This window comes from Vigna radiata, chromosome 7, assembly GCF_000741045.1.
Source record: "Vigna radiata var. radiata cultivar VC1973A chromosome 7, Vradiata_ver6, whole genome shotgun sequence".
Classification (NCBI taxonomy): domain Eukaryota; kingdom Viridiplantae; phylum Streptophyta; class Magnoliopsida; order Fabales; family Fabaceae; genus Vigna; species Vigna radiata.
The window spans coordinates 5,244,062-5,257,181 of NC_028357.1; the positions used below are offsets into that span (position 1 = coordinate 5,244,062).

General features: G+C 32.9%; 3 protein-coding genes across 7 annotated transcripts in view; all 3 read left to right on the forward strand.

Annotated features, from left to right (window-relative positions):
- Positions 1-830, forward strand: part of LOC106765975 (probable isoprenylcysteine alpha-carbonyl methylesterase ICMEL1) — an 8,695-nt gene extending 7,865 nt beyond the window's left edge. The window contains exons 6-7 of the mRNA XM_022782680.1: positions 274-385; positions 470-830. Coding sequence (XP_022638401.1) covers positions 274-385; positions 470-631 — 274 coding nt within the window. The 3' untranslated portion in view covers positions 632-830. The remainder of the gene's footprint in view (positions 1-273; positions 386-469) is intronic.
- Positions 831-5,331: 4,501 nt separating this feature from the next.
- Positions 5,332-6,104, forward strand: LOC106767749 (non-specific lipid-transfer protein 3). The gene is made up of 2 exons (XM_014652696.2): positions 5,332-5,747; positions 5,848-6,104. The coding sequence occupies exons 1-2, from the start codon at positions 5,393-5,395 to the stop codon at positions 5,862-5,864; spliced, it is 372 nt and encodes a 123-aa protein (XP_014508182.1). The 5' UTR covers positions 5,332-5,392; the 3' UTR covers positions 5,865-6,104.
- A 1,098-nt stretch (positions 6,105-7,202) lies between these two features.
- On the forward strand, positions 7,203-12,081 carry LOC106765666 (histone-lysine N-methyltransferase family member SUVH9). 5 transcript variants are annotated; one of them, XM_022782947.1, is made up of 3 exons: positions 7,203-9,557; positions 11,756-11,871; positions 11,936-12,081. In XM_022782947.1, exon 1 carries the CDS (start codon positions 7,414-7,416, stop codon positions 9,490-9,492), a length of 2,079 nt encoding a protein of 692 aa, XP_022638668.1. In that variant the 5' UTR covers positions 7,203-7,413; the 3' UTR covers positions 9,493-9,557; positions 11,756-11,871; positions 11,936-12,081. The 5 variants fall into 5 exon arrangements, with proteins under 5 accessions (XP_022638668.1, XP_022638666.1, XP_022638667.1 ...); XM_022782945.1 differs by having other exon boundaries at positions 11,787-11,871; XM_022782946.1 differs by having other exon boundaries at positions 11,787-11,871; positions 11,943-12,081.
- Positions 12,082-13,120: the final 1,039 nt, after the last annotated feature.

The following is a 13,120-nucleotide window of genomic DNA, read 5'->3' on the forward strand; positions in this document are numbered from 1 at the left end:
TTTTCTTACGCACTAAACTTTGTTAAACTGTTAGAACCCGTTTTTTAAAAGGTTAAGTTGAAATGTGCTCATGTAATGCTTTTGCATGGGTTATAAAGTAGGCTTTAATCCTGTATATCCTTCAATGGGCTACTAGAAGAAATGTACCACTTTGAATGGTGGGTATTTACATTATGCAGCAGCGAATTGTCATTATAGTGCAAGTAATTCGCTTGTCTTCCTATTGAAGCATCCTCTTTAAAAAAATTCGGATTTTTCAGCTGCTAGACTTTGACTAACATACTATTTATACAGTAAATCATTTGCTGAAACTCTTAAAAGAGTTGGAGTGACGGCTGAAGCAATTATGTACGAAGGGAAGACTCATACAGATGTGTTTCTACAGGTAGAAAGTGTTTTCTGAAAAAGTTGTAGTTGGTGATTTTGATGAGAAAATTGTGGTGAATGTTAGAATGGTTATACAATTCAGGATCCGATGAGAGGTGGAAAAGATGACATGTTTGAAGATTTAGTAGGATATATCCACGCTGGTGATGCTGAGGCCCGTGCCAGAGATGCAGAGGCTCCTCCAAGGAGACGCCTTGTGCCTGAATGCATGTTAAAACTCGCTCATAGCGTTAGTCCATTCTAGTCTCATTCTTTCTCCATTTTATTATTTTTCTTTGTACATAATCTCATTAATTTTCAACATCAATTTTTGTATTACTAGATTTAGCAATACAAGTAGAGTCAAACATTTGCTTGTCATTCTTTCTAAGAAGAGATAGTGAGTAAAATCAATGGCCTGTTCTCTTTGACGGAAATAGATGAGTCAAGTCATTTCCTTATAACTGTAGAATTCCCTGCCTCAATAATAACTAAGAAACAAAACATTTAATAATGACTTTCAAACACTCTTCTTTATCTTTATTTGTTCACATATATCCTATGGTAGCAGTAAATAGACAAATTATAAACCAAACCAAAAGTGATCATAACAATTCATATTAATAATCGAAACATATCATATTAAAATGACATTCATCTCTGTTGATATAATACTTAATATCTTACATCAACAATCAAATATCTACAAAATATGTTCCATAATTATCTATAATATACTGATATTTGACTCTAATAGACTAAAAAATTATGCACCTATCATGTCATCTCACATTTTCAAGTAGTAAGTTCTCATAGAACAAAAATTTAAGATCAATTATCGAATAAATTCTTTATACTTGAATGGTTCAATTGTGTTTTATATCAAAATATCATATTATAGAATCTTTCTTAACTTTCACAACTAACTATCTTTTTCTACATAAATTAGATACTGACAAAATCATAATAATCTCATCAAATCACAATTCAATATATCATAAAATCAGTATATCACTCTCTTCTTAAAAATCATTACATCCTCATCCTCCCCACAATATCTTATTTAATTATTTATCCTTGTCAAATAAATAACACCTTGCATAATTAAAACAATTTAAATAAGACAATGTATCATTTTGGAGTTTCAAAAGTAAAAGACCATTCCATTGACAGTCAATAAAGAAAAATCTTAATCTGTTGAAGATTTCTCTGCTCGGTCAATGATTTTTCATGGAAAAGGTTTTTACCCAATTCCAACTTCTTTTATTGTTTGAATTATATATAGGTTTCGTATTAATAGTATTTTTTTTTTTGACAAGTTTTATATTTTAGTTGGAACATTCCAATTGTCTTATTTAATTATATTTATTTTCGCTGTTAAAAAAATTTTATAAGCTTTTCTCACTCTTAAGTATTATTTTTCTTTTATAAAAGTTTGTGGCCTAAATTCATAAATAAACCTTAAGAAAACGAAAGAAGAAATTATGAAACCTTTAACTTTTTATTAAATGCTTAAGTGATATTTTCTTTTTTAATTGAATAGATTCTTTATGAGAGTTTGATTTAAAAAAATGTGAGATTGTTTCAGAAAATAACTTGGCAAACAAAAATAATGAATAATAGGACAATCAAATCCTTAATTTAATTTGCCATGCCTTTTGAGCAAGTCTTAATTTCATACTATTTATACAAGGTTTTATATATTGTTTGTTGTCCACCTGTAACATCTATTTATGTTTTCAGTGAATTTTTTATAATTGAAATAAATACTTTAATTAGAAATAAATATTTTTTTTACTGAATTGAACTAATAATTTGCATAAAAAATTTAATTGAATGCATTGAAGTAGTTTTAAACATTTTTGTTAAATAGGACTTAAACTAAAATTAATATATTTATAACATATTTTATATAATATGTTTTGATCTTTAATATACATAAAAAATACAATTCATACATTATAATCTTATATTAAAATGACAAGAATAAAAAGATAATAAAAGTTATAATATATGATGAAAATATGTATTTAAACTAAATTCTAAAGTTGTTTTGAATAAACTTTAAATGTAAAATAATAATAAGTAGAAATCAACAAGAAAAAAAAAATCAAAGCATGAACATAAAAGAATATTAAAAAGTAAAAATATATCGAGAAATTAAATAAACAAAGTAAAATAAATACTAAAGATAAAACAAAAACTAGAATAATAACAAACTACAAAAGAAACTAAGTTAATATGTTTTTTAATATTATATATATTTATGAATTGATCACTTTAGACATCAAAATCTTGCAAGTCACAATTAACAATCATACAAAAATAATTCAAACTTGTCAATAATTATTACTGTATTATACTTTTTTGAAGACCTAGTGCATAAAAAAATCTACACTTATCATACTACATTTCACTCATATAAAGCTTTATATGTTGAAATTGAATCAGCTACTCATATTACAAGATAAGTTCCTTATGACTTATGAAAGACAATTTTTTTTCACATCATAAGTTAAGTTACGAAATTCTCAATTGACTCTGATCACTTAACTATTTTTCTCTATGTGGGTCCAATAATCAGTAGAGTCAGACCATCTTTTCTAAAGTCCTTGTTTAATGCACATTCTATAACCATTTAAAGTAATATTTTCTCCTTGAAAATAATTACATTTTTTTCCTCATTTAGACATGACTTAATCCTTAACTCTACACACCTCTTAATAAATTATGATCACTGACTCTATTTGGCCCCTCGTGCATTTTCATCTCATGATTAAAAACATATTTCTCCTCTCTCTAACTCAAGAAGCATACAAGCTCGTCCAACAAAACAACCTTGAGAATCTTCAAAGCAACCATCACCTCTCACCTACTAAGTCATGTCTAGAGGCATACTCACCTACTTAGCTTACTCAACAATCAATCTCCGTTGAACTCTTTGAATCTTTAGGAAATTATTTTTTCAATGAGGGGATTGACTAAACCAACAAGCAAGTATTGGAAAAGTATAAATTTTGCTTAGTGATACCAAACTCGTCTAGCGATCCAACAACCCATAGCTCTTTGAAATTTTATTAAAGTATTTTCACTCGACTGACAAACGATTTACTCCCATAGTGAGTAAGACCTTTAAAATCTTTTCTACAAAAACTCACCCAATGAGTAAAGCAATCAGAGTTATTTGAATTTTTAAAATTTCATTTTTGCTCAGCAACCAACTTACTCGTTTAACGAGTATGCATAACAAAAAAAATTGATAAGTATACCAAATTGGCTTATTAACTTAAATTGGTGTTTTTAATCTCTTTAGTTAATTATAGAAAGTCCAGTTGAATTATAAAAGATAGCACCGAGAGCCAATTAAAAATTACTTTCCTAAAAATAAATTTACTTTTATGAAAGTTTTGATCGACTGGAACATTTTAACTTTGAAATAGACTTGTAGATGAGAATATTGAAAAGAATATAAAAAAGTAAAAGAAAAACCATGTCCAAGCAAAACTTAATTAATTTATTTTTCTATTTATAACTTTAACTTTTAAATAATAAAATATTCAAATACTATTTCTAAAAATTACTTCACTTTTAAGTATTTTCTCGATTTTAGAGTCGTAATAAATGACTCTTCTCTACCTATAATTTTCATAATCTCGATTTTTCAATTAATCAGATCCAAATTTTCATCAATAAAGCAAAACTTTAACTTTTTAGTGAATTTTAACCTCTTCCGTATATGTTACTTCAATTATGCCTATGTCATATGAAACATTTTTTTATATCAAAAGGGTTAAAAATAGGTAGCTCAAGATAACGACCAAACAACTTTCCAAAACAAATTTAAGTTGAAACATAATAAGTTATAATAATAATAATAAGAAGAAGAAGAATAATAATACATTAAAGATATATTCGGGTTTCTTTTAGAATGGCCCAATCTAAAAATCCAAACTATAAACTAGATCTCATTGCTTTACTGTAAAAAGAATATGAAAGTTTTCAATTTTGTTTTTCTTGTTATGAATTATTTAGATTGATTTTCCTTTTTTTTAAGGATCATCATTTTTGTTATGTTTTAGTCGAAATGGAATACATGAATTAGGAAAGGAACCTCTCGTATATAATAACGTGTATACAACATTAACTCACCATAACGCATTAAGATAAATTGTCCTAATTATCCTAAGAATCACTTACATTTATCTGTTAACAATTTGCTTTTTGTTTCGATTTAACACGAATATTATCATTATAGCAAATAAATAAAATAAATTTAACACAAGCAGTTTTTTACTACTTTTGCTCATCGTTCTAAACTTATCCTTAATTAATTGGGATTACATTTAATCTTTTAAAATATATAGAATTTAATGATACTAATTAAATTTTATTGCTATAAAAGTAATTAGCTTTTTTTATATATATTTTTTGCAAAAATTTTTTTTTATTTTTTATCTTTGAGTGGAGCAGTATTATTTTATTTACCACCTATATTTCTCTCATGCAATTACGTCACTCTGAACTCTCCCTGAATGATTTTACTATTATCAAAAACCCAGCTTTACCAATAAAATTGTCTAATTTCTTTGACCATTATGCAGAAGAAGTAGAAATGGATCATGCATACTCCTAAAGAAGAAAAAAAAAGCAAAGAGCCAGGTGTATGTGTGAAGCATGCATAGTGGAGCAAATTATGTGGCAGCCCTAGTGCATCAAAGTTTTTTTCTAGCAACTTTTTCTCTGTTCACACCCACCTACCAATCTACTATGCCATGGCACTGTCTCTAATAACTCAACAAAATCAAATATTTAGCCCTATAACAGCACATAGGCTCACCTTCTAGCAGAAGCGTGATTAATTATTAGTTCTTGAATATCCCAAGGCCACAACCACCCCACTAATCTTAATGTCACACTCCTTTTTCCCTTTAAGAATTCTATATAAACAAGGTGATGTTGGTCCATGGAACTCAAATAACTGTTATACAAGTGAGTGATCAGTGTAAGCAGATTCTGAAAGAAAAAGATGGGGATGAATGGTAGAGGTAGAGCTATTTACCTTGTAGCAGTGCTGATTTTTGTGTTGGCATCAAATATGTTGATTTTGGTGGCTGAGGGTGCTGGTGAGTGTGGAAAGACCCCTATAGGATCTGCAGCTGCTAGTCTCAGCCCTTGCCTGAGTGCTGTTAACAATGTGAAGGCCAAGGTTCCTTTGGCATGTTGTGCAAGAGTTGGTGCTTTGCTCAGAACTGCTCCAAAATGCCTCTGTGCTGTTCTGTTGTCTCCTCTTGCCAAACAAGCTAAGATCAACCTTGCCACTGCTATCACCATTCCAAAGAGATGCAACATCAAGAACCGTCCTGCAGGAAAGAAATGTGGAAGTAAGTTGACACAATCCGTTTCATATTTTGTGTTGTGTGCTTCTTCATTTCAACAAACATCTTATGTGCTTAATTAACCTTGTTTATGTTCTCTTTGCAGAGTACACTCTACCCTGAAATCAAAACAACAGAAGAATCATATCGAATATGCAGTGTTAAACAGATTAGAGAGATAAATAAATGCAATGATATGGCATCTTCAACTGTCACCTGTTTCAGTGGTGGCAGTGTCTTCTGTGTGTTGTTACAATCACAGATATCTATGATTACTATCCTAAAACTTGTCATTGTTTTCATTCCAAAAAGATGTTATAAGATAATGGAAATAATAATAATTAGTAACTCTTTGGTAGTTTCTCCAATTTGTTGATTATTGGCATGGTCAAAATTATGATTGATAATTAATAAATAAACAAATATATTATTCATATTTATTTTTTAAAATTAGATAATCTTGAAAAGCTTGTATTTGTCAAATCTAACTAGATAAAATTTCGATATACAAAACTACATAGCTAAATAGATAAATAGGTCGAACCACAAACTCAAATAATAATATGCAAAAGTTAAAAGTCTATAAACTTTTCAAACAAATATGCATTTTTTTCTTTGTTTCGTAGCTTAAAATGTGAGGTCAATGACCCAAATTCTAGAATATTTTTCACACAATTTCTTTCGTGAATCCACTGAGATATTTTTTTAAAGGTAAAATTATTACGGAATTAAATCTAAATACCAAAGCAAATATTAAGTGATTCTACCAAGATAATAAAGTTAAACGTAATTCAGATACTTTTATTAAAACCAATAATTTAAAGAAATTTTACGTAGTGAAAAAATCCACACACAATATTTTTCTAGTTCAAAATTAATCTCTTATTGAAAGAGAAAGATAAAAGACTTTAAAATTAATTTTCCATTTTCGCGAGAAAAAGAGTTAGTTCATGCCATTAATTGGAACCGTCACATCAGAAATTGACAAATTAAAATAATTAAATTGAGCATAACACATGCTATATATAATACGGAGTACATTAAAAAAAGTTATCATGGTAGGAGGGTGAATAAAAAGAAAATAAAAAAGGTGTATAAATTAAAAAAAAAAAAGTAAATAAAAATTTATAAGCGATTTAATTCAAATGATAAAATAAAAAATTATTAAATAATTTGATATACTAAATAATTTAAAAATGTAAAGTGAATTAAAATAATTTAACATTAAAAATTGTTCTAAAATCATAATAAAAAGTTATTCAAAAATTAAAATTAAAATTATTTTATTTTATTTATTATTTTAAGTATTTATTTTATTTGAAAATATTAATAAGTAATAAAAATTTATAAAGTATGTATAAATTTCAAAATAGAAATATATAAATTTAGAAGAAATGATGTTGTGCTGTGAAAGGTTGAAAAGTGTAAAGAGTTTAGTAGAAGGTGTCAGTGTTCAAGTCCAACCGAACAGAAACAGAGGAAGAAGCGTTTGGAAAAGTTGTGCTGTGTTGAGAAAAGTGCTTTTGTTTTCCAAATGTCACTCAGTCTCTGTGACATCTCTAAAACTCAAACTCGTAATAATAGAAAAAACACACTTTGCACTGTTTCCAACGTTGTTTTGGCTTTCTCTTTATACCCACACGCCCAGAATCACTTCCATTAATTCTGCCAAATGGATTCCACTCTCTCTTTCCACACTTCAACTAACAATGCCATCTCACAACCGCAACAACCGCCGTCTCCTCCGCCGCCTCACAACGCACATTCGCAACCCCCACTCTTAGTTCCCAAACCCGAACCCTTCTGGGCCTCTGCCCATGACGATATTGGAGACGAACTCGACCTATTCACTGAGTTCAACCGAGTTACCGAGTTGTTCCACCTTGCCTTCGGAGCCACCAATGTCGTCGTTCCCCCTTACTCCTTCGGACCTCAACCTGCTGCACCCGCATGCTCCGACCCGCTTCCTGCTGCGGATGTCCATTCGGCGGTTCAGGAACACCCGAATTCGTCGTCCTCCGCCCCCGACGCCTCCAGAGCGATCGTCCCCATGGAGGACCTCACGGTGAGCGTTCCGCCGCGGCGGAAGCAGAGCCGGCAGAAGGAGCTGGTTCGGGTAATGGGTATGTCGGTGAGGGAACAGGCGCAGCTGCGGGAGACGGTGAGGCGCACGCGCTTGGTGTACGACTCGCTGCGCGTGTACACCGCTGTGGAGGAAGAGAGGCGGGTGGCCGCCTTGGCGGCGGCGGCAGCGGCGAGGGAGGCTGCGAGGGAGGCTGGGGTCAAGGAGGAGCAGGAAGAAGAGAAAGTGGTGGAGGGCCGGAGTCGACGTCTCCGCGGGGACCTGCGAGCTGCTGGACTGATGCGGGAGCGTGGACTGTGGCTGAACCGCGAGCAGCGAATCGTTGGGGCGATCCCTGGGATTTTGGTGGGGGATTTGTTCCTTTTCAGGATGGAGTTGTGTGTGCTTGGGTTGCACGGTCAGATACAGGCTGGCATTGATTATCTTCCTGCAAGTATGAGCTCCAGTGGGGAGCCTATAGCCACCAGTGTGATTGTTTCTGGGGGTTATGAGGATGATTCTGAGGATGGTGAGGATATATTCTACACTGGTCATGGAGGGCAGGGGAAAAATTCGTCTAAGCAGGTTGCTGACCAGAAGCTGGAGTCAGGGAACCTTGCATTGGAAAGGAGTATGCATTATGGTGTGGAGGTGAGGGTTATTCGTGGGATGAGGTATGAGGGGAGTGCTTCTGCTTCTGGTAAGGTGTATGTGTATGAAGGAGTGTATAAGATTACTGATTGCCAGTTTGTTGAGGGGAAGTCTGGTTTTGGGGTTTACAAGTTTAGGCTTTCCAGGATTGAGGGGCAGGCTAAGACGGGAAGTGCTATTTTGAAGGAAGCTAGGGATATTAGGATGAATGTAAAGGATGCGAATAATGTGCGTTGTCTTTCTGCTGATATGTCCAACAAGAAGGAGAATGTTCCTGTTCGCCTTTTTAACGACATAGATGATGATCGGGATCCTCTTAACTATGAGTATCTTGCCAAGACTAGTTTTCCACAGTTTGTGTTTCATCAGAGTGGGAATGTTACTGGTTGTGACTGTGTGAATGGTTGTGGTGATGGATGCTTTTGTGCTAAAAAAAATGGGGGTGATTTTCCTTACACTCTGCAGGGACATCTTGTGAAAGGGAAGCCTTTGATTTTTGAATGTGGCCCTTTTTGTTCTTGTACTTCTCAGTGTCGTAATCGTGTTTCGCAGAAGGGACTGAAATATAGGTTGGAAGTGTTTAGGTCCCTGCAGACATCTTGGGGTGTTAGGTCTCTGGACCTTATTCAAGCCGGTACTTTTATATGTGAGTTTTCTGGGGTTGTTTTGACAAGGGAGCAGGCGCAACTCGTTGCAATCAATGGTGACTCTTCGATATATCCCAATAGGTTTTCAAAAAGATGGGCGGAATGGGGGGATTTGTCTCAAGTAGACCCAAAATATGTGCGTCCATCATATCCATCTATTCCTCCTTTAGATTTTTCTCTGAATGTGTCGACAATGAGGAATGTTGCTTGCTATATGAGCCACAGTTCATCTCCAAATGTTTTGGTTCAATTTGTTCTGTATGATCACAACAATTTGATGTTCCCACACCTTATGCTATTTGCAATGGAGAATATCCCTCCCATGAGAGAGCTCAGCCTTGATTACGGCGTAGCTGATGAGTGGACAGGGAAGCTCTCTATATGTAACTGAATAGTTTTAAAAGGTTAACGCACTTGTAATATGTTGAAGCCGATTTTTGTGCATGGTTAACTCAGGTAAAGCCTCGTTCTATCATTCTACTTTATTGTTTTCACGAATGTCTTCCTTTGATTGCGTCTTACTTTTGTGTCTGGTACTTTGTTCTGTCTCCGATGCAAACTGTGTGCCGAAAGATGGTGAGTTTATGCATAGAGGTATTGTGATATTTCAAATGTCTTGGTGTACTTTGGATGCTGAAAAAATGTTGTAACGAGGTTGATGATTGACTTCCTGTGTTTTGAATATTTTGTTGCAGTTTAGTTTGCAAACATGGAGGGATTGATTCTTCTGGTGCTTAAGTTTATTTGATTTGGAAAACTAATCTTATTTCTAGATCAAGCTCTTTCTCAGTGAAGGGTGAATATGAATTGAGCCAGTTTGAATTTTCTGGTGTTAATTCCTCTACTGATATCATACATGCTAGTGCTACATAAAGTAAAAATAGGTGTCAGGAACTGAATAGTGGATAGGGGATATTATATGTTTACTATTTAAGACGACATAAATATTGCTTGAGGGTGATTTAATTTATGTGTGACATGTGTTTCTTAATGAGTAACTAATGAATATACAAGACATTCTTAGTTGTGTATTTTGCGTCTAGTTCAACAATTCAACTTGTGATTCATCACAGAAGAGATATTTTAGCTTCCATAGAATTGCTATTGGAAAGATGTTGCGTATACCTTGTGACTTTAATTGTCAAAAACCCAATAGTCCTCTCCCAAATAATTTATTAGCCAATTTAGATTGCTTATCAATTACTCTTCCATTGTCAGCAACAAATTCTTATTTTGTATTTTTTCCAAAATGATCAGATTTAGCAAAATTCCAACTTTTTCGGACATAATTAGCTAGTTAATGTTATTAGGCGTGGTTGTTGCTAAATCTTTGATACATTATTGTTTAAAAAATTATGACATTGGACTGAACTGTGGCCACTGAATGTGTAGCTTGAACTTTTCTATGAAATACATCAGGTCTAGTTTCTAAAACTTGAATCTGGAGGTTAATTTTGTATTGGGTTGGGTTGCTGGGATTGGAAGAGTCATGATCACTTAGATAACCCGACATTAGAATCTTATATTTCTAAAGTGGGACATAAGTTCATTTCCTTGCGATTGGTTCCTAGCATCTAACCATGTTCTGTTCTGCAGCGCTGGTGCCCTCACATGTTGGTTGTACAATGGTCCTTTGACTAATCTCCGACAGACACTACAATGCCAATGTTTTAATATTGATTCATAAGAACCTCGGGAGAATCACATAACAAAAGTTAGACATTATAGCAAAAGAATCAAAGGCCTTGTTATAAACCCCAGACCATGGTTTCAAATTGTGAAACAGATCACTTGATCTAACCACAACATTGTAATTGTTGCAGTTTCCGAAAATCATAGGAAAATCTACAACACAACGAGTGAAATGGTCACATTAGGCTGTAACAGGCCATGTTTTGAATAGATCTCACACAATTAGTTTCTCGTGGTCTCTCTTTGATTTGTAGATTTGGTTCTGTACAAGAATGGCACCTAATCAGATATGGCAACAGTGTGAAAACAATTGTTACTAAACCCTTGTCAGTGTGGGACTGACCACACCCTTCAATGCTGCAACTATGACAGCCATAGAACAAGAGTGATTTATTTTAAGTTTCCAACAATAGATTAGAGCACCATAGCACTTTATTGATAACAACTACGGCTATTTACTCATATTATATACACAAGACCTTTATATATTTTTTGATAGAGTGGAGTATTATGTGGTGCCTAAGTTCCAATTCAAGTAGCAAGAAATGTTCGGTTTAGTATTTAAGTTTTTGGTCTTAAATAGTAAGTTCCAAAACAGACCCATCTCCTGGTCAAGCCCTTCACATCTGTGGTTAATCCTTTTGTATGTCATAGCATTCATTCAGACTTCTATCTTGCATATCTGCCTTTCTTTTACTGTCTTGTGAATTTCCTGCATGTCTTCTCACATCTTCCACATTTCTGATGCTGGTCGAGCGTTTTGGTTAGCTTTTTAATAACTGAAAAATGGCTTTTTTTTGGGCAAGGTGATAGTACAGCTGGAGCTGGTGGATATTGTGACTTATTATTATGAGTTGTTTTGGATGTTATGACTATGAAATTTTAGTTAGATTTGCTTTAATGTTATTTGTAGCTTTTTTCCCTTGTTTTATGCTTTTTTGTAATATATAGTATATTTGCAGGATCTCATTCTTGACAACATTGGTTTTGCAGACTTAACCATGGTTTTCCTAAGGTTTCAACTTCACCAAAATTTATGGAACTGTGAAAGTGCTTGCTATGTGAACATTTTGTCAAGGTATTGAAGATAATGTAATAGCTGTTGAATTTTCATGCTTTTTTCTAACTTCTTTTTTGGCTAGTGCATAGCGTATGATGTGTGGTGATGAAGATCAAGTATTGGAGCTCGGGAAGTGCTTAATCTTGAATACTTTTGTAATTATTCTGTAATTTTCTGATGTTGGGCCCTTTGGCAAGGCATTTGCTCACCACCTTCTTCTAAGCAAGTAGCTCGGATTTATTGAATTTTCTGCTGTCATTGTATATAATGTAAGTGAAAAGCTTGTACAGGGATATGTTAGTGATGGTCTGTAAGAAAATGAGTAGATATGTGATTAACTAGAGCTCATGCTCTTGTGATCTATCAAAGTCTGAAATACTCATCTAACATCAGTTTGTGTTCATTATGATTAAGTGATGATAGAAATTGATAGATTATGCAATTTTAGTTGTTAATAAATGAAGCTGAGCTTAAGGGTCTATACATCAAGTTGGAACAATATTAAATGTGATGTCTTGATTTTGTCTCATTAGAACAATATTTTAGTTATGTTCTTACTCAAAACAATCCTACCTTTTCTTCTTCTTTTAATCCACCTATACAGCTCAAAGGGTGCCTCAGTTTGTCACTTGTTAAAAAAGTTAACGTCGTTAATTACATTTAACGGAAAGGTTATTATTAAATCAAATGAATGAAATTAAGGACCCAATTGATTAGTTCCAAAATAGGAAGACCCAATTGGAACAAATCTATATAAATAAGGACTTTCGAACCTATTAAACTTTATATATATATATATATATATATATATATATATATATATATATTTCCTTTTTTTTTCATTTTAATGGTTTAATAATTCTGATAGTTCTTATTTTCGGTGCTTTTTTTAATTAGGTCCTTCGTTTTTTTTTTTCTCAATTGGGTTTTTGAAAAATTGAAGCAATTAGGTTGCTGTCGTTAGTTCCGTACTAACACCGTTAAAAAAGGTGACACGTGTCAGTTCGTGATTTTTTTGAATTTTTAAATATATTTTTAATTTTTTATTTTTATTTTTAATTTGTTTTTTTTTTTAAATTGCCACGTGTCAAGTTGACATTAAGCCACGTGGCAATGATAATGTGAGGTGACACTGATAGTGCCACGTATCACTATCAGACCACGTGTCATTAGATTTATCTCAATTTGGTCTTTATATTTTTAATTTGTCTCAATTTGGTCCTTGTATTCTTATTTTGTCTTAATTTAGTCCTATTTTTTTAAAAAA